Here is a 25066-nt window from a genome sequence, read left to right as displayed (position 1 = left end):
TCAGTGCGCCTGCGCCGATGACGTCACATGTACACCCGGCGCAGGCGCACTGAGGATGGAGCGACCGAGCGAGCGTCCTCTGAGTGCGCCTGCACCACTGAAGACCGGCGCGAGATTTAAAACGCAGACAGGGCCAAAATATTAACAAGAAAATCAGCAGCACTCCACAAATCAGTTTATTCACCCATGTATTAGTAGCTACTAGTAGTGACTGCTGATTTTCTTGTCAATACAATATGTATAATATATATGTATATTGTGGGGTTTCGCTCTAGTAGATTGCAAAATACTACTCAAAACATCAGTGTTTATTCACACTTGAGGCAATTGCACAAAATAGCACATAACTTTGCAGTCTTGGTGTTAATTCACACACAATGGAAAGTTCCTATAACGCAAGTCACCTTGCTGGCAGTTCTGCCTCCACAGCAGGCTTTAGGGTGCTTGTTTTCCCAGCATGCGGCTCTAAGTCCTCCAGCACGGCACAAAGCCTCAGATCCCCAAAACAGAGACCTCTCTGCTGAGACAAGGTTCCTATTTAAGGACAGATAGGTGCTGCCAAAACCCGGACCAGCGCTTAAAATCCGATCCGGTATTTGACCGCACATGCTGGGAGGAAAATACCTGCCTTGCCAGACACAACCCCTCACTAAGTCACAATATATACAGTATCTAGTTTGCCGCAGGGGTGTGCATGACGGCAGATGTGGCTGGATGGATGTAGTAGTAGTCATACTCATTGTTCTGATGTTCCCTGGGCTCGTGCGGTGACGGGAAGGGTGCACTGATTATTTTCTTTGGGGCACAGTCTGGCATCCTCCTACCTCCTGAAAACTGGTGAGAAACGCAAAATGTTGCAGAAAACGCTGCAATTGGATTCTCATGCAATATTTTTAAAACAAAAAACTGACGCATCATATGGTTTGATAAACGCCCCTCTTTTTTTTTTTCTTTTCTTACAGTGAGTTTAACTGGGCCCTATTCAAAGCTAGCCCCTTACAGACCTGCTATGAGTCTTCTTTCTCCACCTCTACTGCTCTCACTGGCTTTGCAAATTTCAATCACCGTCATTATACAAACCAGTGCCTTCTTCCTTCTGCAGCAGCAACCATGGTACAGTGAAAGACATTTTTTCAGGTGAGAATATTTGTTTTAAATGTAAAACAGAAGGATATTGTCGTGTATTAAATGAGGTTTGGACATGTGGGTTAGGGTTAGGGATGTAATATTGCCACTTTGCAAAGCTTTGGTACGGCCTCATCTGCAATATTCAATTCAGTTCTGAGCACCAGTCCGTAGAAAGGATGCCCTGGATCTGCAAAAAGTACAAAAAACACTTAAGAAGTTTTAAGAATAGAAATCTATAGGGGGACCTGATTAACGTATATAAATATATAAATGACCCATACACAGGGTCAGATTAATGGTTCCAGGAGTACAGAGCACTCCATTCATTAGGGGCTTCCCAGCTAATGTAAACCTCTCTTCCACCACATATTGCACAACATTGAGCAAGACTCAAACACTGCTTTGGTGTAAACCAAGAGGAACTTTCAGTGCAGAGTGCACCATACTGTAGCTTACCTGCCAACATGAGCAAGTCAGTCTGTTGAGAGGAAAGTTTTTAGTTTTTTTTTCAGGTGCAGAGACACCCCTTTTCCTGACATTCCACCCACTTCTGTGTTTGCCCCACCCCTTTCGTGATGTGTCCTCCATGCCCTGTGTGGGGATTTACCAACTCTGGGAGATCAGGAGGTCTCCAATTTTTTATAGGAGTCTCCTGGATGTTCCAGGAGTGTTGACAAGTTTGTATGATAGATATAATAACTTCTACATAACTGTACATAATGTACATATTCACAAACTCTCACTACATGTACAGTATAACTTAATTATAGATCTATATGTGGTCATATGCATGGACAGCACCTTCACTATGCACTGAGAGAAGGGGAAAGATGTACAGTGCAAACAGCAAAGTTTTTTCCAATTGTTTTATACCCCTAAATACAGGTTTTACTGTTAGGCGGGATTCACAAGAGCTTTTCCGTTGCTCTTTTCCATGGTGGCCCAAGTCACATAGTCATTAGAAGCAATTAAATAAATAAATAAAGACAAACATCAATTAATCAATAAATTAGTTTAAATTAACTAAAATTCATCCAATATTAAAAATCAAATGGCCATAACAGGAACCATGGACAGGCTTAGATGAATTCTTAAAATTAAACAACATTAATGCTTATGAAAATGTGTAGACGCCTGTTCTCCCTTCCTTTTCCTAAAATTCACATCTGTCCTATGGGGCACATTAATTAGGATCACCATTTTAGACACCAATATTAATAACCCATATAGCTGGGGGTAGATCCGCCGGAGTTATGTAGAGACGCCGGCCTCTACATAATTTCGGCAGATTCAATGCCGCTTCTACATGTAAGACAGCTTCCTAGCTGTCTTACATTTAGGCCATTTTCTAGGCCTAATTCTTACATAGTTAATATGGCTGAAAAAAGACATAAGTCCATCAAGTTCAACCAAGGGATAGGTGGGAACGCGAATCCCAGAAGGAAGTGAGACTCAGATTTCTACACATTTTCATAAGCATTCATGTTATTTACTTTTAAGAATTCATCTAAACCCTTCTTAAAACTGTCCACTGTTCCTGCTGTGACCACGTCCTGAGGAAATCTATTTCACAGATTCACATTTCTTACAGTAAAGAAGCTTTGACGCTTCTGGAGACTGAAGGTTCTGGAGAGTGCCCCCTCGTCTTTTCAGGGCATTTCACATGGAACTGTTCTTCACAGTTTTTTTTGTATGGTGGAGGTGATGGCAGCAGCAGCATCAGGAGGAGGCCACAGGGTGGCACAATGACAGTGTGGAAGTGGCAGCAGCTTCAGGAGGCCACAGAGTGTGTGTCACGAAAAGGTAGGGCTAAGTTTAGCCCTACTCTCCACCCACACCTCTGTCTCTACCTACTTGCATGGTCCGTCCTAACCGATGGATTACAACTGGCAGCGGCAGTCACTAGCTTGCATACATGCAGGGGCCTCAAGGGAGTAACAATAAAGGGAGGTAACAAAGGACACAGACAGAAAACACAGAAGCAAGGGCTTCCCAGGATGGGTAAGAACCGCAACTGGAGTCAAATACAAGCCAAGGACAGGAGCCAGGAAATCGCGTCAGTACCAGGAGTATCACAAGGTCAAATGTCAAATAGAAGCCGAGGTCAGGAGCCAAGAGATTGCGTCATTACCAGGGGTATCACAAGGTCAAAAGTCAAATAGAAGCTAGGGTCAAACAAAGGAAGTCACACATGCAGGGAATGCTAGTGAGATAGCAAGACCAATCACAGGCAACCTGTGGCCAGTAGGTTACCTGTTTAAATAGGTCTAATTGATAGGTCAAGTGAAACGTGCACGGCCGAGTCCTCTCCTACTCCTTGTTACTATGGAGACGAGGACGCCGGCTGTGTCCTCACTCCTCCTGATGCATGTGATGCTGGCGGCGCTGCAGGGAGAGAGCACGCCACTAGCTCCCCTTTTCAGTGTGGAGGTGGTGGCAGCAGCTTCAGGAGGAGGCCACAGGGTGGCACAGTGACAGTGTGGAGGTGGCAGCATCATCATCAGGAGGCCACAGATTGACAAGGTGACAGTGTGGAGATGGCAGCAGCATCAGGAGACCACAGAGTGGCAAGGTGACATTGCGTTGAGGTATCAGAAGCATCAGGAGACCACAGAGTGGCAAGGTGACATAGTGTGGAGGTGGCAGCAGCATGAGGAGACCACAATGTGGCAAGGTGACAGAGTGGAGGTGGCAGCAGCATCAGGAGACAACAGAGTGGCAAGGTGACATAGTGTTGAGGTAGCAGCAGCATCAGGAGAACACAGAGTGAACTGGTGACAGAGTGGGGAGGTGGGTGGCAATACCACTACCAGCTGAAGATGGTGGGTGAAAGAAAGAGCACTAGGCATCAGATGTGTGGCATCAGGTGCATGGCAGCATCAGAATAGTAGCTTAGGCAGTTAGGCAGAAAAAAAAGCGTTCTCTTTTGTCAAAGTGTTGGTGTGGCACCATAGATGATCTAGTCTGATGCATCAGGCATTTGTGGGTGGAAATCCTGGCTGATCCACGCCTGATTCATCTTGCATATCCCTTTCCACTACACAAAAGGGGGACACCAGCCGCCACCTCCTTTAGGTCAATCTCCCGCACTGTTTGTCCCAGTTACACTGCAGGAACTGGGCTGGGCTCAGCAGTGGGTTCAGACAGTACATATCTCAAAACCTCCTCCTTGATGGTTTTCCTCTTCCTTTTTACCACCTCATCCTCAGGGACCTCCTGATCTCCAAAATACAACTTGCCCACCGAAGATTCCAGCCGCCTGATTTATTTAATCAACTTGCCCCCAGGCATACCTTCATTCCCAGAGGACAACATAACTAGATCCGAGGGGTCCCCTTGGCCACCTGGCAATGAGTCAACCTCTGATTCATTTGCCGTCTGCATCACTTACCCCTGGCTCACAGTCTGCAGCCCTGGCAGACTAGAACCAGACATGTTCTCAAAATACAATTTTCTATGGAGGCTTTTCTCTCCTCCAAAACTGCAATCTCCTTCTCCAGCTTTTCCAGCCTGGAGGAGAGCATTGCCTTTTTACATCTTGGCAGCATACTGTCCCGTGCATTCAAATTGCTATATTCCATTTTCAGCTTTTTTAAGTCTTTTTTAACTTCCTCATACATATTTAAGAAATACGCCACTGTAGATGAATACAAAGCCGGGTGATTCTGTGGGGCCCATTACCCTCCAATTAAATAATCTTCTGGCCCCTCCGGGAGATATATCAGAGGAAACACTGCTACTAGTACTAGAGACAACTAGAGTTGAGCGAACACCTGGATGTTCGGGTTCGAGAAGTTCGGCCGAACATCCCGGAAATGTTCGGGTTCGGGATCCGAACCCGATCCGAACTTCGTCCCGAACCCGAACCCCATTGAAGTCAATGGGGACCCGAACTTTTCGGCACTAAAAAGGCTGTAAAACAGCCCAGGAAAGAGCTAGAGGGCTGCAAAAGGCAGCAACATGTAGGTAAATCCCCTGCAAACAAATGTGGATAGGGAAATGAATTAAATTAAAAATTAAATAAATAAAAATTAACCAAAATCAATTGGAGAGAGGTTCCATAGCAGAGAATCTGGCTTCCCGTCACCCACCACTGGAACAGTCCATTCTCAGATATTTAGGCCCCGGCACCCAGGCAGAGGAGAGAGGTCCCGTAACAGAGAATCTGTCTTCATGTCAGAAGAGAATTAGTCTGCATGTCATAGCAGAGAATGAGGCTTCACGTCAGCCACCACTGCAACAGTCCATTGGCATATATTTAGGCCCAGCACACACACAGGCAGAAGAGAGAGGTCCCGTAACAGAGAATCTGTCTTCATGTCAGCAGAGAATTAGTCTGCATGTCATAGCAGAGAATGAGGCTTCACGTCAGCCACCACTGCAACAGTCCATTGGCATATATTTAGGCCCAGCACAAACACAGGCAGAGGAGAGAGGTCCCGTAACAGAGAATCTGGCTTCATGTCAGCAGAGAATCAGTCTGCATGTCATAGCAGAGAATGAGGCTTCACGTCAGCCACCACTGCAACAGTCCATTGGCATATATTTAGGCCCAGCACACACACAGGCAGAGGAGAGAGGTCCCGTAACAGAGGATCTGGCTTCATGTCAGCAGAGAATCAGTCTGCATGTCATAGCAGAGAATCAGGCTTCACGTCAGCCACCACTGCAACAGTCCATTGTCATAAATTTAGGCCCAGCACCCAGGCAGAGGAGAGAGGTCCCGTAACAGACAATCTGGCTTCATGTCAGCAGAGAATTAGTCTGCATGTCATAGCAGAGAATGAGGCTTCACGTCAGCCACCACTGCAACAGTCCATTGGCATATATTTAGGCCTAGCACACAGGCAGAGGAGAGAGGTCCCGTAACAGACAATCTGGCTTCATGTCAGCAGAGAATCAGTCTGCATGTCATAGCAGAGAATGAGGCTTCACGTCACCCACCACTGCAACAGTCCATTGGCATATATTTAGGCCTAGCACACAGGCAGAGCAGAGAGGTCCCGTAACAGACAATCTGGCTTCATGACAGCAGAGAATCAGTCTGCATGTCATAGCAGAGAATGAGGCTTCACGTCACCCACCACTGCAACAGTCCATTGGCATATATTTAGGCCTAGCACACAGGCAGAGCAGAGAGGTCCCGTAACAGACAATCTGGCTTCATGACAGCAGAGAATCAGTCTGCATGTCATAGCAGAGAATGAGGCTTCACGTCACCCACCACTGCAACAGTCCATTGGCATATATTTAGGCCTAGCACACAGGCAGAGCAGAGAGGTCCCGTAACAGACGATCTGGCTTCATGTCAGCAGAGAATCAGTCTGCATGTCATAGCAGAGAATGAGGCTTCACGTCACCCACCACTGCAACAGTCCATTGGCATATATTTAGGCCTAGCACACAGGCAGAGCAGAGAGGTCCCGTAACAGACGATCTGGCTTCATGTCAGCAGAGAATCAGTCTGCATGTCATAGCAGAGAATGAGGCTTCACGTCAGCCACCACTGCAACAGTCCATTGGCATATATTTAGGCCCAGCACCCAGGCAGAGGAGGGAGGTCCCGTAACAGAGAATCTGTCTTCATGTCAGCAGAGAATTAGTCTGCATGTCATAGCAGAGAATGAGGCTTCACGTCAGCCACCACTGCAACAGTCCATTGGCATATATTTAGGCTCAGCACACACACAGGCAGAGGAGAGAGGTCCCGTAACAGAGAATCTGTCTTCATGTCAGCAGAGAATTAGTCTGCATGTCATAGCAGAGAATCAGGCTTCACGTCACCCACCACTGCAACAGTCCATTGGCATATATTTAGGCCCAGCACCCAGGCAGAGGAGGGAGGTCCCGTAACAGAGAATCTGTCTTCATGTCAGCAGAGAATTAGTCTGCATGTCATAGCAGAGAATGAGGCTTCACGTCAGCCACCACTGCAACAGTCCATTGGCATATATTTAGGCCCAGCACACACACAGGCAGAGGAGAGAGGTCCCGTAACAGAGAATCTGTCTTCATGTCAGCAGAGAATTAGTCTGCATGTCATAGCAGAGAATGAGGCTTCACGTCAGCCACCACTGCAACAGTCCATTGGCATATATTTAGGCCCAGCACACACACAGGCAGAGGAGAGAGGTCCCGTAACAGAGGATCTGGCTTCATGTCAGCAGAGAATCAGTCTGCATGTCATAGCAGAGAATCAGGCTTCACGTCAGCCACCACTGCAACAGTCCATTGGCATATATTTAGGCCTAGCACACAGGCAGAGGAGAGAGGTCCCGTAACAGACAATCTGGCTTCATGTCAGCAGAGAATCAGTCTGCATGTCATAGCAGAGAATGAGGCTTCACGTCAGCCACCACTGCAACAGTCCATTGTCATAAATTTAGGCCCAGCACCCAGGCAGAGGAGAGAGGTCCCGTAACAGACAATCTGGCTTCATGTCAGCAGAGAATTAGTCTGCATGTCATAGCAGAGAATCAGGCTTCATGTCAGCCACCACTGCAACAGTCCATTGGCATATATTTAGGCCTAGCACACAGGCAGAGAAGAGGTTCATTCAACTTTGGGTAGCATCGCAATATAATGGTAAAATGAAAATAAAAATAGGATTGAATGAGGAAGTGCCCTGGAGTCCAATAATATATGGTTATGGGGAGGTAGTTAATGTCTAATCTGGACAAGGGACGGACAGGTCCTGTGGGATCCATGCCTGGTTCATTTTTATGAACGTCAGCTTGTCCACATTGGCTGTAGACAGGCGGCTGCGTTTGTCTGTAATGACGCCCCCTGCCGTGCTGAATACACGTTCAGACAAAACGCTGGCTGCCGGGCAGGCCAGCACCTCCAAGGCATAAAAGGCTAGCTCTGGCCACGTGGACAATTTAGAGACCCAGAAGTTGAATGGGGCCGAACCATCAGTCAGTACGTGGAGGGGTGTGCACACGTACTGTTCCACCATGTTAGTGAAATGTTGCCTCCTGCTAACACGTTGCGTATCAGGTGGTGGTGCAGTTAGCTGTGGCGTGTTGACAAAAGTTTTCCACATCTCTGCCATGCTAACCCTGCCCTCAGAGGAGCTGGCCGTGACACAGCTGCCTTGGCGACCTCTTGCTCCTCCTCTGCCTTGGCCTTGGGCTTCCACTTGTTCCCCTGTGACATTTGGGAATGCTCTCAGTAGCGCGTCTACCAACGTGCGCTTGTACTCGCGCATCTTCCTATCACGCTCCAGTGCAGGAAGTAAGGTGGGCACATTGTCTTTGTAGCGTGGATCCAGCAGGGTGGCAACCCAGTAGTCCGCACAGGTTAAAATGTGGGCAACTCTGCTGTCGTTGCGCAGGCACTGCAGCATGTAGTCGCTCATGTGTGCCAGGCTGCCCAGGGATAAGGACAAGCTGTCCTCTGTGGGAGGCGTATCGTCATCGTCCTGCCTTTCCCCCCAGCCACGCACCAGTGATGGACCCGAGCTGCGTTGGGTGCCACCCCGCTGTGACCATGCTTCATCCTCATCCTCCTCCACCTCCTCCTCATCCTCGTCCTCCTCGTCCTCCAGTAGTGGGCCCTGGCTGGCCACATTTGTACCTGGCCTCTGCTGTTGCCAAAAACCTCCCTCTGAGTCACTTCGAAGAGACTGGCCTGAAAGTGCTAAAAATGACCCCTCTTCCTCCTCCTCCTCCTCCTCCTCCTGGGCCACCTCCTCTTCCATCATCGCCCTAAGTGTTTTCTCAAGGAGACATAGAAGTGGTATTGTAACGCTGATAACGGTGTCATCGCCACTGGCCATGTTGGTGGAGTACTCGAAACAGCGCAACAGGGCACACAGGTCTCGCATGGAGGCCCAGTCATTGGTGGTGAAGTGGTGCTGTTCTGTAGTGCGACTGACCCGTGCGTGCTGCAGCTGAAACTCCACTATGGCCTGCTGCTGCTCGCACAGTCTGTCCAGCATGTGCAAGGTGGAGTTCCACCTGGTGGGCACGTCGCATATGAGGCGGTGAGCGGGAAGGCCGAAGTTACGCTGTAGCGCAGACAGGCGAGCAGCAGCAGGATGTGAACGCCGGAAGCGCGAACAGACGGCCCGCACTTTATGCAGCAGCTCTGACATGTCGGGGTAGTTGTGAATGAACTTCTGCACCACCAAATTCAGCACATGCGCCAAGCAAGGGATGTGCGTCAAATTGGCTAGTCCCAGAGCTGCAACGAGATTTCGCCCATTATCACACACCACCAGGCCGGGCTTGAGGCTCACCGGCAGCAACCACTCGTCGGTCTGTTGTTCTATACCCCGCCACAACTCCTGTGCGGTGTGGGGCCTGTCCCCCAAACATATGAGTTTCAGAATGGCCTGCTGACGTTTACCCCGGGCTGTGCTGAAGTTGGTGGTGAAGGTGTGTGGCTGACTGGATGAGCAGGTGGAAGAAGAGGAGGAGGAAGCCGAGAAGGAGGAGGTGGCAACAGGAGGCAAAGAATGTTGCCCTGCGATCCTTGGCGGCGGAAGGACGTGCGCCAAACAGCTCTCCGCCTGGGGCCCAGCTGCCACTACATTTACCCAGTGTGCAGTTAGGGAGATATAGCGTCCCTGGCCGTGCTTACTGGTCCACGTATCTGTGGTTAGGTGGACCTTGCTACAGATGGCGTTGCGCAGTGCACACTTGATTTTATCGGATACTTGGTTGTGCAGGGAAGGCACGGCTCTCTTGGAGAAGTAGTGCCGGCTGGGAACAACATACTGTGGGACAGCAAGCGACATGAGCTGTTTGAAGCTGTCTGTGTCCACCAGCCTAAATGACAGCATTTCATAGGCCAGTAGTTTAGAAATGCTGGCATTCAGGGCCAGGGATCGAGGGTGGCTAGGTGGGAATTTACGCTTTCTATCAAATGTTTGTGAGATGGAGAGCTGAACGCTGGCGTGTGACATGGTTGAGACGCTTGGTGACGGAGGTGGTGGTGGTGGTGTTGGTGGTACATCCCCTGTTTGCTGGGCGGCAGGTGCCAACGTTCCTCCAGAGGCGGAGGAAGAGGCCGAGGCGGCAGCAGCAGAATAGGCCGAGGCGGCAGCAGCAGAAGAGGTAGCAGGGGGAGCCTGAGTGACTTCCTTGGTTTTAAGGTGTTTACTCCACTGCAGTTCATGCTTTGCATGCAGGTGCCTGGTCATGCAGGTTGTGCTCAGGTTCAGAACGTTAATGCCTCGCTTCAGGCTCTGATGGCACAGCGTGCAAACCACTCGGGTCTTGTTGTCAGCACATTGTTTGAAGAAGTGCCATTCCAGGGAACTCCTTGAAGCTGCCTTTGGGGTGCTCGGTCCCAGATGGCGGCGGTCAGTAGCAGGCGGAGTCTCTTGGCGGCGGGTGTTCTGCTTTTGCCCACTGCTCCCTCTTTTGCTACGCTGTTGGCTCGGTCTCACCACTGCCTCTTCCTCCGAACTGTGAAAGTCAGTGGCACGACCTTCATTCCATGTGGGGTCTAGGACCTCATCGTCCCCTGCATCGTCTTCCACCCAGTCTTGATCCCTGACCTCCTGTTCAGTCTGCACACTGCAGAAAGACGCAGCAGTTGGCACCTGTGTTTCGTCATCATCAGAGACATGCTGAGGTGGTATTCCCATGTCCTCATCATCAGGAAACATAAGTGGTTGTGCGTCAGTGCATTCTATGTCTTTCACCGCTGGGGAAGGGCTAGGTGGATGCCCTTGGGAAACCCTGCCAGCGGAGTCTTCAAACAGCATAAGAGACTGCTGCATAACTTGAGGCTGAGACAGTTTCCCTGGTATGCATGGGGGTGATGTGACAGACTGATGGGGTTGGTTTTCAGGCGCCATCTGTGCGCTTTCTGCAGAAGACTGGGTGGGAGATAATGTGAACGTGCTGGATCCACTGTCGGCCACCCAATTGACTAATGCCTGTACCTGCTCAGGCCTTACCATCCTTAGAACGGCATTGGGCCCCACCATATATCGCTGTAAATTCTGGCGGCTACTGGGACCTGAGGTAGTTGGTACACTAGGACGTGTGGATGTGGCAGAACGGCCACGTCCTCTCCCAGCACCAGAGGGTCCACTAACACCACCACGACCATGTCCACGTCCGCGTCCCTTACTAGATGTTTTTCTCATTGTTATGGTTCACCACAACAACAAATATATTATTTGGCCCAATGTATTGTATTCAAATTCAGCGGGATATAAATTTGAGGCCTAGTATTTAGGCGCTGGGTGACCGGTATGGATTTAGTGACAGAATTAGACTTGGAAATGCACAGAAGCGTGTGTGTGAAGTTATTCTGAATGACCCTATGTGCACCTTCAATATGATCTACCCTTTTAGGGATAGATTTCAAATAGCTCTGATATAGCAGAAACGACTAAATTATGAAATTGCTAAATTGGGAATTGTATTTCAACCCAGAACAAAAAATGTGCTTTGACGGACACTAAATAACTTTCCCAGCCACAACAGGACAGCGGTAACGAGAGATTTAGCGGGATATAAATTTGAGGCCTAGTATTTAGGCGCTGGGTGACAGGTATGGGTTTAGTGACAGAATTAGATTTGGAAATGCACAGTAGCGGGTGTGTGAAGTTATTCTGAATGACCCTATGTGCACCTTGAATATTATATACCCTTTTAGGGATAGATTTCAAATAGCTCTGATATAGCAGAAACCACTAAATTATGAAATTGCTAAATTGGGAATTGTATTTCAACCCAGAACAAGAAATGTGCTTGAACGGACACTAAATAACTCGCCCAGCTACAGCACTAGGGACAGATTTAGCTGGATATAAATTTGAGGCCTAGTATTTAGGCGCTGGGTGACCGGTATGGATTTAGTGACAGAATTAGACTTGGAAATGCACAGAAGCGTGTGTGTGAAGTTATTCTGAATGACCCTATGTGCACCTTGAATATTATATACCCTTTTAGGGATAGATTTCAAATAGCTCTGATATAGCAGAAACCACTAAATTATGAAATTGCTAAATTGGGAATTGTATTTCAACCCAGAACAAGAAATGTGCTTGAACGGACACTAAATAACTCGCCCAGCTACAGCACTAAGGACAGATTTAGCGGGATATAAATTTGAGGCCTAGTATTTAGGCGCTGGGTGACAGGTATGGGTTTAGTGCCAGAATTAGACTTGGAAATACACAGTAGCGGGTGTGTGTGAAGTTATTCTGAATGACCCAATGTGCACCTTGAATATTATATACCCTTTTAGGGATAGATTTCAAATAGCTCTGATATAGCAGAAACCACTAAATTATGAAATTGCTAAATTGGGAATTGTATTTCAACCCAGAACAAGAAATGTGCTTGAACGGACACTAAATAACTCGCCCAGCTACAGCACTAAGGACAGATTTAGCGGGATATAAATTTGAGACCTAGTATTTAGGCGCTGGGTGACAGGTATGGGTTTAGTGCCAGAATTAGACTTGGAAATACACAGTAGCGGGTGTGTGTGAAGTTATTCTGAATGACCCAATGTGCACCTTGAATATTATATACCCTTTTAGGGATAGATTTCAAATAGCTCTGATATAGCAGAAACCACTAAATTATGAAATTGCTAAATTGGGAATTGTATTTCAACCCAGAACAAGAAATGTGCTTGAACGGACACTAAATAACTCGCCCAGCTACAGCACTAAGGACAGATTTAGCGGGATATAAATTTGAGGCCTAGTATTTAGGCGCTGGGTGACAGGTATGGGTTTAGTGCCAGAATTAGACTTGGAAATACACAGTAGCGGGTGTGTGTGAAGTTATTCTGAATGACCCAATGTGCACCTTGAATATTATATACCCTTTTAGGGATAGATTTCAAATAGCTCTGATATAGCAGAAACCACTAAATTATGAAATTGCTAAATTGGGAATTGTATTTCAACCCAGAACAAGAAATGTGCTTGAACGGACACTAAATAACTCGCCCAGCTACAGCACTAAGGACAGATTTAGCGGGATATAAATTTGAGACCTAGTATTTAGGCGCTGGGTGACAGGTATGGGTTTAGTGCCAGAATTAGACTTGGAAATACACAGTAGCGGGTGTGTGTGAAGTTATTCTGAATGACCCAATGTGCACCTTGAATATTATATACCCTTTTAGGGATAGATTTCAAATAGCTCTGATATAGCAGAAACCACTAAATTATGAAATTGCTAAATTGGGAATTGTATTTCAACCCAGAACAAGAAATGTGCTTGAACGGACACTAAATAACTCGCCCAGCTACAGCACTAGGGACAGATTTAGCTGGATATAAATTTGAGGCCTAGTATTTAGGCGCTGCGTGACAGGTATGGGTTTAGTGACAGAATTAGACTTGGAAATACACAGTAGCGGGTGTGTGTGAAGTTATTCTGAATGACCCAATGTGCACCTTGAATATTATATACCCTTTTAGGGATAGATTTCAAATAGCTCTGATATAGCAGAAACCACTAAATTATGAAATTGCTAAATTGGGAATTGTATTTCAACCCAGAACAAGAAATGTGCTTGAACGGACACTAAATAACTCGCCCAGCTACAGCACTAGGGACAGATTTAGCTGGATATAAATTTGAGGCCTAGTATTTAGGCGCTGGGTGACCGGTATGGATTTAGTGACAGAATTAGACTGGGATATGGCCAAAAAATAAACAGACTATTGCTGGTTAAATGCACTTGGTGTGACAGCTTCACCCTGATGTAGGCTTTAGCCAAAAAACAACCACACCATTGAGGGTTAAATGCACTTGGTGACAGGCGCAGCTTGCCCCTGATTTAGTATATGGCCAAAAAATGAACAGACTATTGCTGGTTAAATGCACTTGGTGTGACAGCTTCACCCTGATGTAGGCTTTAGCCAAAAAACAACCACACCATTGAGGGTTAAATGCACTTGGTGACAGGCGCAGCTTGCCCCTGATTTTGTATATGGCCAAAAAATGAACAGACTATTGCTGGTTAAATGCACTTGGTGTGACAGCTTCACCCTGATGTAGGCTTTAGCCAAAAAACAACCACACCATTGAGGGTTAAATGCACTTGGTCGCAGCTTGTGCTGGCGCACCACAAGACACAAAATGGCCGCCGATCACCCCAGAAAAATGTGACTGACAAACGGTCTGTGCAGCCTAAAAACAGTGAGCAATTGAGGATCAGCAGCTCAATGATCCACAGCTGCAGATCGATCAGTTAATCAAGTCCTTTGGAGGAGTTAATCTGCCTAATCTCGCCCTACTGTCGCAGCCGCAACCTCTCCCTACGCTAATCAGAGCAGAGTGACGGGCGGCGCTATGTGACTCCAGCTTAAATAGAGGCTGGGTCACATGGTGCTCTGGCCAATCACAGCCATGCCAATAGTAGGCATGGCTGTGATGGCCTCTTGGGGCAAGTAGTATGACGCTTGTTGATTGGCTGCTTTGCAGCCTTTCAAAAAGCGCCAAGAAAGCGTCACAAAAGCGCGAAGAAAGCGACGAACACCGAACCCGAACCCGGACTTTTACGAAAATGTCCGGGTTCGGGTCCGTGTCACGGACACCCCAAAATTCGGTACGAACCCGAACTATACAGTTCGAGTTCGCTCATCCCTAGAGACAACGTTACCACTACTGGGCCGAGGCACAGAAACATTATGAGTAATATCACATACCTCGACCCTTGGAACCATTAAATCTGTCTCTACAGTCATCCTTTGTCCTGAAGCTTGTCCTACAGCTTGCACAGCAGCTTGACTCGCTGACATTGCCATGAATTCACCTGTTGCTTGTTCAGTAGCAGGCCTTTCCTCAGCACCCAGCTTTTCCAGGTGTTGATCAAACTTTTCTAACAACAAGGCAGAGATGATCCCAGGCTGGTTGTCTTCCCAGAACCTTTCCGGACCCCACCCGATGCACTGCTGGGTCCTCTCCAGGGATCGCAGCTGCTCCTTGTCGCAGGACCTCTTCTGCCCGCATTTATTGCAGGGCTGTCACCAACTCCTTGCGATCGCATGCTGCGTGGTTCTCTGCATCTTCTCCCGGCCTGTAGGTTTCCTATCTCCGGTGTAACAACGTCGGGACATTGAGACTTGAGTCTCCAAGCTCAGGGGCCATTTGCTGGGCTCCACCATGGCTGCCGGGACGTGTTGAGAAACGCCAGCCACCGGAGGCCGGGGTTCCATACCAGGAGAACACACTACCCCCTGGTGAAAGGGCAGCGCTTCCCCTGGCTCACGTTGGTAGCCTCTCGGTCCTCTCTCAGAGCTTCAGCACACAAGCAGAAACACAGCTCCTCCCACTGGCCCACCTTCTGTTCTACATACGTGTGCAGGGCTGGTATTGCCTTTTTGGCAAAGAAATAACAGCTTGGGACTCTCCACCTCATCTCGGCACAACCCATCAGTTCTCTGCAAGGTGCAGAGTCCACCACATAGAAAGGGAGGGACTGCAGCACCAGCAACTTGGCCAAGAGCACATTCAGCTTCTGCGCCGTTGGCCATGTGCAAACTGTTGTCTCTTGACAATCGCTTTGGTGATCGATTGCTGACGGAATGACTGACGAGGAGTAGGAGGAAGAGCAGGAGTATCAGGACCAGCAGATGATGGGAAAGACAGACAGCTCCCTTCGGCTGAGTTGCTGGAGCCTTGACTGCCTGAAATTGGGTGCGTGCCACTGGGTGATGCAGCGGTTGCTGCAGAAGGCTGGACCACCACATCAGTTCCACGGTTCTCCCAGGGCACTTTATGGTGACGCTGCATATGTTGGCACAGGGCCGTGGGGCCAACATTGGCACCCTGGCCACACTTCAACGATTGCCCCCACACTCGGCAAATGGCCATGTTTACCTCCTCCAGCGGCTTACAAAAAAACTGCCACACCGCCGAATAGGTGATTTTACCCCCAAAACTTCGCACTGCTACCGCTGCTGCTTCCGTGAAACCCTGCACCCCTACTTTTCAGGCAGGTAGGCTCCTGTGTTTGGCTCCCAACCTCCCACTGCTGCCACCCTGCTGACTCCTTGCTAGCTCTACCGCTGTCTCACGGGGCAAGCTGCCACCCTCTTCTCCCGATGATGATGAAGCCCCTAATTCACCTGGCTCCCAAGTGCAATCAGCTACATCATCATCATCGAGGACTGTCTGCATGTCACTGATGTCCTCCTCAACGGTCTCTGACCATTCACAACACCAGCTCCCATGCCAATCTACTCATCACTACTTGCCCGCCTACCGGAGGAAGCAGCAGATGTCTCCTCCACATCTTGACTGGTCAGTAGCTGCTGAGTGTCCTCTAGTAGCTCGCCCTCACTGTATAGTGTTGCTGAGCCCACAGCATATAATACTTCCTGCGGTGAGGGAACAGAAAAGGACAGAGACAGGTTGAGGACAGGGGAGCTCACAGGGCCTGCTCCCGGGCCATGCCAACTAAGGGTTGTGTCTGACGAACCCACCGACTCTTGGCTGGGGTGTATGATGTCACTTGCTATGACGTGGTTGACAGAGTCAACCATTCAAGAACTGCTGGGTTGATGGTCAAGACACGACAACTAGATGACACCGGGAACTTAGGCCTCACGCTGCGACTCCTGCTGCTACACCACCCTTACTATGCTGCGGCCTGCACCAGAAACATTTAGGCCTCTGCCTCTTCCCTGTGCAGGGCCTGGCACTTTTCTGTCTGACATACTATTAGATCAAATAAATAAATTAAAAGGAAATTAAAACACCCCAAAAAAGTCTGAAATTTTCTCACTTCACCACACAACGGCTAATAAGCCCTATCTTTCCCACTAATACACGCCAAAAAGGGCAACTGCATCGCTGAATGGCCAATAGGCACTTATTTTTTTCCACTTATATGGTATATGCCACAAAAGGCTTTAGAACATATAACTGCACCACTGAACAACAAATGATATATATTTTTGTGCCACTAATACACGCCAAAAAGGGCCTTTAATACATATAACTGCACCGCTGGACAGCAAATAATATATTTTTTTGCCACTAATACACGCAAAAAAGGGCTGTAATTTTCTCACTTCACCACACAACGGCTAATAAGACCTTATTTCCCACTAATACAAGCCAAAAAATTATTTAGAACATATAACTGCACCGCACAAGGGCAAATAAGATATAGAAATATTTCTGGAATTACAGAGCTGTATAATGGCAATTTGGATCCCCAGTCAGAGCAGCAAGGTGAAATAAAATTGTTCCTATTACCCAGGCTGTAAACTCCCCTACTGAACCCTGTTCTGCTTCAATACTGTGGAATGATACCTACCTATCCTTTTCCTGAATTTCTATACAGCAAAATCATTTTTTTAAAATATTTTCTAACACTGTCCCTAGGGCCTGCTGATGTCTCTCCCTGCACTAAGTTCACTGGAAAATGGCTGAATACAATATGGCTGAGGTTATTTATAGGGTTGTGACATCACAGGGCTGGCTGGCTGCTGATTGGCTGCATGTATGACATTGTGGGTGATCCCTCGTTCCCAGAGTTCCTTGCTCCATATCCTAACACATGCAGCAGCCATTTTAGGAAAAAATTTGATTCGTTAAGACGAAGCGTGAGGAAATTCGGATTCGGTGCAAATCAAATTTTTCCTGAAATTTGGATCGAATTCTACTTCATCAACTTCGATTCGCTCATCTCTATTGTAGATATAGGGGGTCATTTATCATTTAAAATAGTTTTTCTGTCAGTTTTAAGTCTGGCTTTGTGTGTCTGCACAAAATGTATGAACTGGTGCAACTAAATAATATATGTGACTTGAGTGTAATGTGGTTTACACCTTTAGGTGTAGAAGTAAAACAGGGGGTTGCCTGGAGTGGGTTGTGACTCTTTTGTGACTTTTGCAAAAGCCGTATATAGTAAATGAGCCATAATCCAGAAAAGTGGTGAGGATCACAAAATTACACAAAAATTACACTGTTACCATGGAACTGTTGCGGTGCCTATACATTCCCCATGCCTTCCGGAGGATAGGTCATCAATATTCTACTGTTGGAAAACCCCTTTAAGCTTTACATAACTAGGTGCGTATGTTGTGTAGAAAAAATAAAAATCATGTCACTTTATGCGACCATCTTGCCTACAAACATAGATCTACTAACCTTAAAATAGATTCAGATGCTTATCAAATATTTTACTAGACTTCACATAATTTTGGAATATTGGCTAATGAATAATACATTGTATTCTATGTTTCTCCTTATTCAGTGCTTGTCTTCCTAATGAAACTTCTGTCAACCAAACAATGATGATGCCACGCAGTCACTCTCAGAACTTCATGACCACAACTCTGTGGCCCGTGAGTGCTATAAACCTCGTCATTTTGGAATTTGTATTTTCGAAAGGAAGGCCATTCAGAAAGCCAATGTACACAAACTGTAAGTGCTGATGCTACTGTATGTACCTATACTCTGAAAACAATTAATTATTCACCATTTTACATTCAATTTTTATTTTAAGTATTATTATGCTGTTACAACTAACTACAATTGCATCTACATGGGCTGTAATGCAAAATAGGTGGCAAGAGCCCCGCAACTTCCAAGTGTCATTTATAATACTGGTAAATTTGAGCCCCTTGGGGACCTAGAAGCCAACTGCTATAGCTACAACCACTATAATGTAGTTATGGCCATGTATGCTGTATCAGAATGTACCATATATTGTATATACAAATAGGTCCACATATACCAATACTGTAAGACAGTGTCCACTTAGACTGACAGTCTTAAAGATACCAACAACAACCAAAGAAAGCACAGGTCCTGAATAAAAAAAATGTCTGACACATTTTATTAATCGATAATGACAAAAGTTCCCCTATACAAATTGCGCCAACAACACTCAATGTTTCATAGAATATCTATAAACAAAAACTTGTACATGCTTGGATAATGCTAAGTAAATATAGAGTATGTGTAAATATTATTTGACTGTCTTAAAGAGCCAATAAAGTCCAAAAACAAGAAGAAAAAGCATAACCTGCTAAGGCTACTTTCACACTCGTGTTTTGGCTTTTCATTTCTGAGATCCGTTCAGGGCTCTCACAAGCGGTCCAAAACGGATCAGCTTTGCCCTAATGCATTCTGAATGGAAAATGATCCGCTCAGAATGCATTCGTTTGCTTCCGTTCAGTCACCATTCCGCTCTGGAGGCGGACAACAAAATGCTGCCTGCAGCGTTTTGCTGTCTGCCTGACGAAGCAGAACCAAACGGTCCAAAAGTCAATGGTGGACGGATCAGTTTTCTATTGTGCCATATTGTGTCAGAGAAAACGGATCTCTCTTGCACAATAGAAAACTGATCCGTCCCCCATTGACTTTCAATGGTGTTCAAGACGGATCCGTCATGACTATAGAAGACATAATACAACCGGATCTGGTCATGATGGATGCATGCAGATGTATTATTAGTAACAGCAGCTTTTTTGCAGATCCATGACGGTTCCGCAAAAAACGCTAGTGTGAAAGTTGCCTAGTAGCAGTTTTTCTTTAGCTGTTTCTGCATGGATATCTGCAGGATTCTACACAAAGCAGTTTCAGGGCTCTTTTATGTCATCATTATTGATTTCCATTGCTCTGATCTATTATTGGGGCAGAACAACCAAAATAGTGTACAGTAAGTGCTGTATATGGCACATAACTAACATGAATGGAGAAAACCCCAATTATTATAATGGGATCCATTTGACTTCCATCTGGGAGAATGCTTTATAGATGAGAACAAAGTCTTGCATGCATTCTATCTGCTGAGGGGCAGAATGGAGCTTCCAAAGCAGTTGTGAACATACTCTTAGCAGATTTCCTGCAGCCAGAGAAGAGCCTATTTTATTCCAGCCCCTCCATCTTTGACTAGGGACTGACTCTGTGCTAGGGAAAGGGGAGGGGGAGGGACTTAGCTCCACTATATTTGTGCAAGTATACTATATAGTACCAGGGCAGTAAAACTACAACTCATACTACAGAAAGTGCTACCCAACTTTCCTAGGTGCCTCAATGTTGTTTGCCTATATAGGCAGGAGAGATTTTCACTGCCTGTCTAGGCAAACATTCATTCATCAATACCTATTAGGCTGAGTTCACACTTCAGTTATTTGGTAAGTTAATTCCATGAGTTATTGTGAGCCAAAACCAGGTGCAGGATTAAGTCCGAAAGTCTGAAAAAGTTTTAACAATATTCAAATTAGCTTTCCTAAACCTATCTGACACTGGCAGATGTTAGACATGATAATCTGTATATATGTTACCCAAGAATCCAGAAGAGCGTTGTCACACATATAAACTGGTCTCCATAATAGAAACAGTACCAACCCAGAGGTTCCTCCTTAGGCCGTGCATCTAAAGATGTTGTTCTTATCTGCATTTCTCTGATAAAGGGCTTTTGTCCTGAAAGAACAAGTTGCTGATATGAGGCTGGCTTGACTATTTTTTCTAGCTTTGCTATGTAATCCTGATGAAAAGGCAGGAAAGCATTTCTGCCAATCCACTGTGTGACAATAAGGCTATATGCACACGTTCAGGATTCATGTGCGGAGAATCCGCACTGAAATCCGCAAGTGTTCACAGGCAAATCCGTGTGGTCAATCCTCATTAATTGGTGCCGATTTGCATGCGGATTCGGTGCGGATTTCACTAAGTGAATTAAGAAAATCCGGTCAGGAAAAAAAAATAAAAAATTGACATGTCGCGGATTTTAAAATCCGCACCACAGGTCAAAATCCGCACGGAAAAAATCAGGAGCAAATCCTACTCTCAGATGATGTATCATAAAAATATCTGCAACTGTTCTGTATAGACCCTTGATAGACCCTGCTCTGCTGGAGGATGTGCTTAATATATGCTGAAGCTCACGCCTCGTCATACAATAGACGCATTAACCAGCAGTCCTTGTGCCTAGAAAAAAATCTAGGACAGCACAGACCTGCTGTAGATTTCGGACTTCATTTGTACCAGAAAACTGGCATAAATGAAGATAAATTTGTTGCGGCTGCTGGCCGTGCCTTTTTAATGCCCATTCTATGTGCTCGTTCCAAAAAATTGGTGAGGGCATGTAAAAACTGACACTTGCAACTATTTTTTCAGAAGTTGCATTAAAAAAATTGCTAATGCATACTTTATGACCTTTTAAAGCTACCTTCCTAGCACAAACTAAATGATAAATTACATCCATAATTACATTGATAAATATAATATCAGGTCAACTGTAAGTATATACTATATATTCCGTTTGATCTCCAGCATAACTCCATATGCTACCCATCTTTCCAAAGTTGCTAAAAGGCAAATCTACACAATTATGTATTGAAGGGAGGAAATATCACTGCAGAACTAGGCAGGTTAGCTGCGGTACTATTTGTGTACTACTGCTGGTACTATTGGCACTATGGTTGACACTGTTACCAAATCTATTTTGTACTATTACTAACTAGTAGATTTCTTACAACAAAATGGCCACGCTCATGGTCTAAACAAAAATTATTCATCCTAACCCTAGTCTCCTCCTGCAAAACTTCCTGACTCGTGTGTACTGGCATCAGAGGGGGAGAGATAGGGGGGAGAAGACATAGCTGCAGCCTGAGAAAAGCATACACTGGTAATCTGTTATACTTTTCATGGACTGCATGAAAACAAGAGCAAATAGCAAGAGAACATAGGAGATTATGTTGTGCTTTGTTAGTTGCTCTTTTTTTTTGTTGTTGTTTATTCTAGGTTTAGTGTCTCTTTTAACCACTTCAGCCCCGCTAGGTGAAACCCCCTTCATGACCAGAGCACTTTTTACACTTCGGCACTACACTACTTTCACCGTTTATCGCTCGGTCATGCAACTTACCATACAAATGAATTTTACCTCCTTTTCTTCTCACTAATAGAGCTTTCATTTGGTGGTATTTCATTGCTGCTGGCATTTTTACTTTTTTTGTTATTAATCAAAATGTAACGATTTTTTTGCAAAAAAATGACATTTTTCACTTTCAGCTGTAAAATTTTGCAAAAAAAACGACATCCATATATAAATTTTTCGCCAAATTTATTGTTCTACATGTCTTTGATAAAAAAAAAATGTTTGGGCAAAAAAAAAAAATGGTTTGGGTAAAAGTTATAGCATTTACAAACTATGGTACAAAAATGTGAATTTCCGCTTTTTGAAACAGCTCTGACTTTCTGAGCACCTGTCATGATTCCTGAGGTTCTACAATTCCCAAACAGTAGAAAACCCCCACAAATGACCCCATTTCGGAAAGTAGACACCCTAAGGTATTCGCTGATGGGCATAGTGAGTTCATAGAACTTTTTATTTTTTGTCACAAGTTAGCGGAAAATGATGATGATTTTTATTTTATTTTTTTTCTTACAAAGTCTCATATTCCACTAACTTGCGACAAAAAATAAAAAATTCTAGGAACTCACCATGCCCCTCACAGAATACCTTGGGGTGTCTTCTTTCCAAAATGGGGTCACTTGTGGGGTAGTTATACTGCCCTGGCAATTTAGGGGCCCAAATGTGTGAGAAGAACTTTGCAATCAAAATGTGTAAAAAATGACCGGTGAAATCCAAAAGGTGCACTTTGGAATATGTGCCCCTTTGCCCACCTTGGCAGCAAAAAAGTGTGACACATCTGGTATCGCCGTACTCAGGAGAAGTTGGGGAATGTGTTTTGGGGTGTCATTTTACATATACCCATGCTGGGTGAGAAAAATATCTTGGTCAAATGCCAACTTTGTATAAAAAAATGGGAAAAGTTGTCTTTTGCCAAGATATTTCTCTCATCCAGCATGGGTATATGTAAAATGACACCCCAAAACACATTCCCCAACTTCTCCTGAGTACGGCGATACCAGATGTGTCACACTTTTTTGCTGCCAAGGTGGGCAAAGGGGCACATATTCCAAAGTGCACCTTTCAGATTTTGCAGGCCATTTTTTACACATTTTGATTGCAAGGTACTTCTCACACATTTGGGCCCCTAAATTGACAGGGCAGTATAACTACGCCACAAGTGACCCCATTTTGGAAAGAAGACACCCCAAGGTATTCCTTGAGGGGCATGGCGAGTTCCTAGAATTTTTTATTTTTTGTCACAAGTTAGCGGAAAGTGATGATTTTTTTTTTTTCTCTTTTTTCCTTACAAAGTCTCATATTCCACTAACTTGCGACAAAAAATAAAAAATTCTAGGAACTCGCCATGCCCCTCACGGAATACCTTGGGGTGTCTTCTTTCCAAAATGGGGTCACTTGTGGCGTAGTTATACTGCCCTGGCAATTTAGGGGCCCATATGTGTGAGAAGTACTTTGCAATCAAAATCTGTAAAAAATGACCGGTGAAATCCGAAAGGTGCACTTTGGAATATGTGCCCCTTTGCCCACCTTGGCAGCAAAAAAGTGTGACACATCTGGTATCGCCGTACTCAGGAGAAGTTGGGGAATGTGTTTTGGGGTGTCATTTTACATATACCCATGCTGGGTGAGAGAAATATCTTGGCAAAAGACAACTTTTCCCATTTTTTTATACAAAGTTGGCATTTGACCAAGATATTTTTCTCACCCAGCATGGGTATATGTAAAATGACACCCCGAAACACATTCCCCAACTTCTCCTGAGTACGGCGATACCAGATGTGTGACACTTTTTTGCAGCCTAGATGCGCAAAGGGGCCCAAATTCCTTTTAGGAGGGCATTTTTAGACATTTGGATCCCAGACTTCTTCTCACGCTTTAGAGCCCCTAAAAAGCCAGGGCAGTATAAATACCCCACATGTGACCCCACTTTGGAAAGAAGACACCCCAAGGTATCCAATGAGGGGCCTGGCAAGTTCATAGAATTTTTTTTTTTTTTGCATAAGTTAGCGGAAATTGATTATTATTTTTTTTCTCACAAAGTCTCACTTTCCGCTAACTTAGGACAAAAATTTAAATCTTTCATGGACTCAATATGCCCCTCAGCAAATACCTTGGGGTGTCTTCTTTCCAAAATGGGGTCAGTTGTGGGGTGTTTGTACTGCCCTGGCATTTGAGGGTCTCCGCAATCATTACATGTATGGCCAGCATTAGGAGTTTCTGCTATTCTCCTTATATTGAGCATACAGGTAATGAGATTTTTTTTTCCGTTCAGCCTCTGGGCTGAAAGAAAAAAATGAACGGCACAGATTTCTTCATTCGCATCGATCAATGTGGATGAAAAAATCTCTGCCAAAAAAAAAAAATGGAGGGGAAAGGCGTCTGCCAGGACATAGGAGCTCCGCCCTACATCCATACCCACTTAGCTCGTATGCCCTGGCAAACCAGATTTCTCCATTCACATCAATCGATGTGGATGAATAAATCATTGCCGGGATTATTTTTTTTTTTTATATATATATATATACAAAGTGCTTGCCAAAGCATAGGAACGCCGCCTCCTCCTCAGCTCGTATGCCTCGGCAAACGTATCTGTCACTGCAGAGGAGAAAATCCCGTCTTGCAGCGCCGCATACACCGACTTGCGTGTAATCTGACAGCAGCGCAATGCTTCTGTCAGAATGCACATCGGTGCTGCAGCTAGTAGATCGGTTGGTCCACCTGGAAGGTAAAAAAAGAAAAAAAAAAGAAAAAACCAGGCCGCAACGCAATAATTTTATTAACTTTGCAACAGAACATATAAACTTTAACTTTTTTAACTGAACATTAACGTGTTTGCTTACTGGTGTGTTTTTTTTTTTGTTTTTTTTTACCTTTATAGAACAAACCTCTCCTTCCCCATGGGTCAATGTGCAAAGCGCAAATCGCCCAAAGATGTGGCGAAGTGCGTTATGCACTTTGTCCCATGTGAAAGGAGACGTTTGCAGCAGCAGTGAGTGAATGGGCCCTAATAGCCCTGTGTGCCTGTCCTGGTGAGATGATCCCTATGCTAATTGTGTACCTGTGAGTGGTACTTCCGGAAACACTCTCCAAAGCATAGGGCAGGGTGGTC

General features: G+C 45.6%; 1 protein-coding gene across 2 annotated transcripts in view; it reads left to right on the top strand.

Annotated features, from left to right (window-relative positions):
- LOC122935810 (probable cation-transporting ATPase 13A5) overlaps window positions 1–25066 on the top strand; it is a 285360-nt gene that overhangs the window by 200908 nt on the left and 59386 nt on the right. For both annotated transcript variants that reach the window (XM_044291709.1, XM_044291708.1), the window contains exons 26-27: window positions 963–1137; window positions 18328–18497. In XM_044291709.1, the coding sequence (XP_044147644.1) occupies window positions 963–1137; window positions 18328–18497 (345 nt within the window). The remainder of the gene's footprint in view (window positions 1–962; window positions 1138–18327; window positions 18498–25066) is intronic.

Source organism: Bufo gargarizans, chromosome 4 (assembly GCF_014858855.1).
Source record: "Bufo gargarizans isolate SCDJY-AF-19 chromosome 4, ASM1485885v1, whole genome shotgun sequence".
Taxonomy (NCBI): domain Eukaryota; kingdom Metazoa; phylum Chordata; class Amphibia; order Anura; family Bufonidae; genus Bufo; species Bufo gargarizans.
This window is presented reverse-complemented; position numbering and strand designations above follow the sequence as displayed.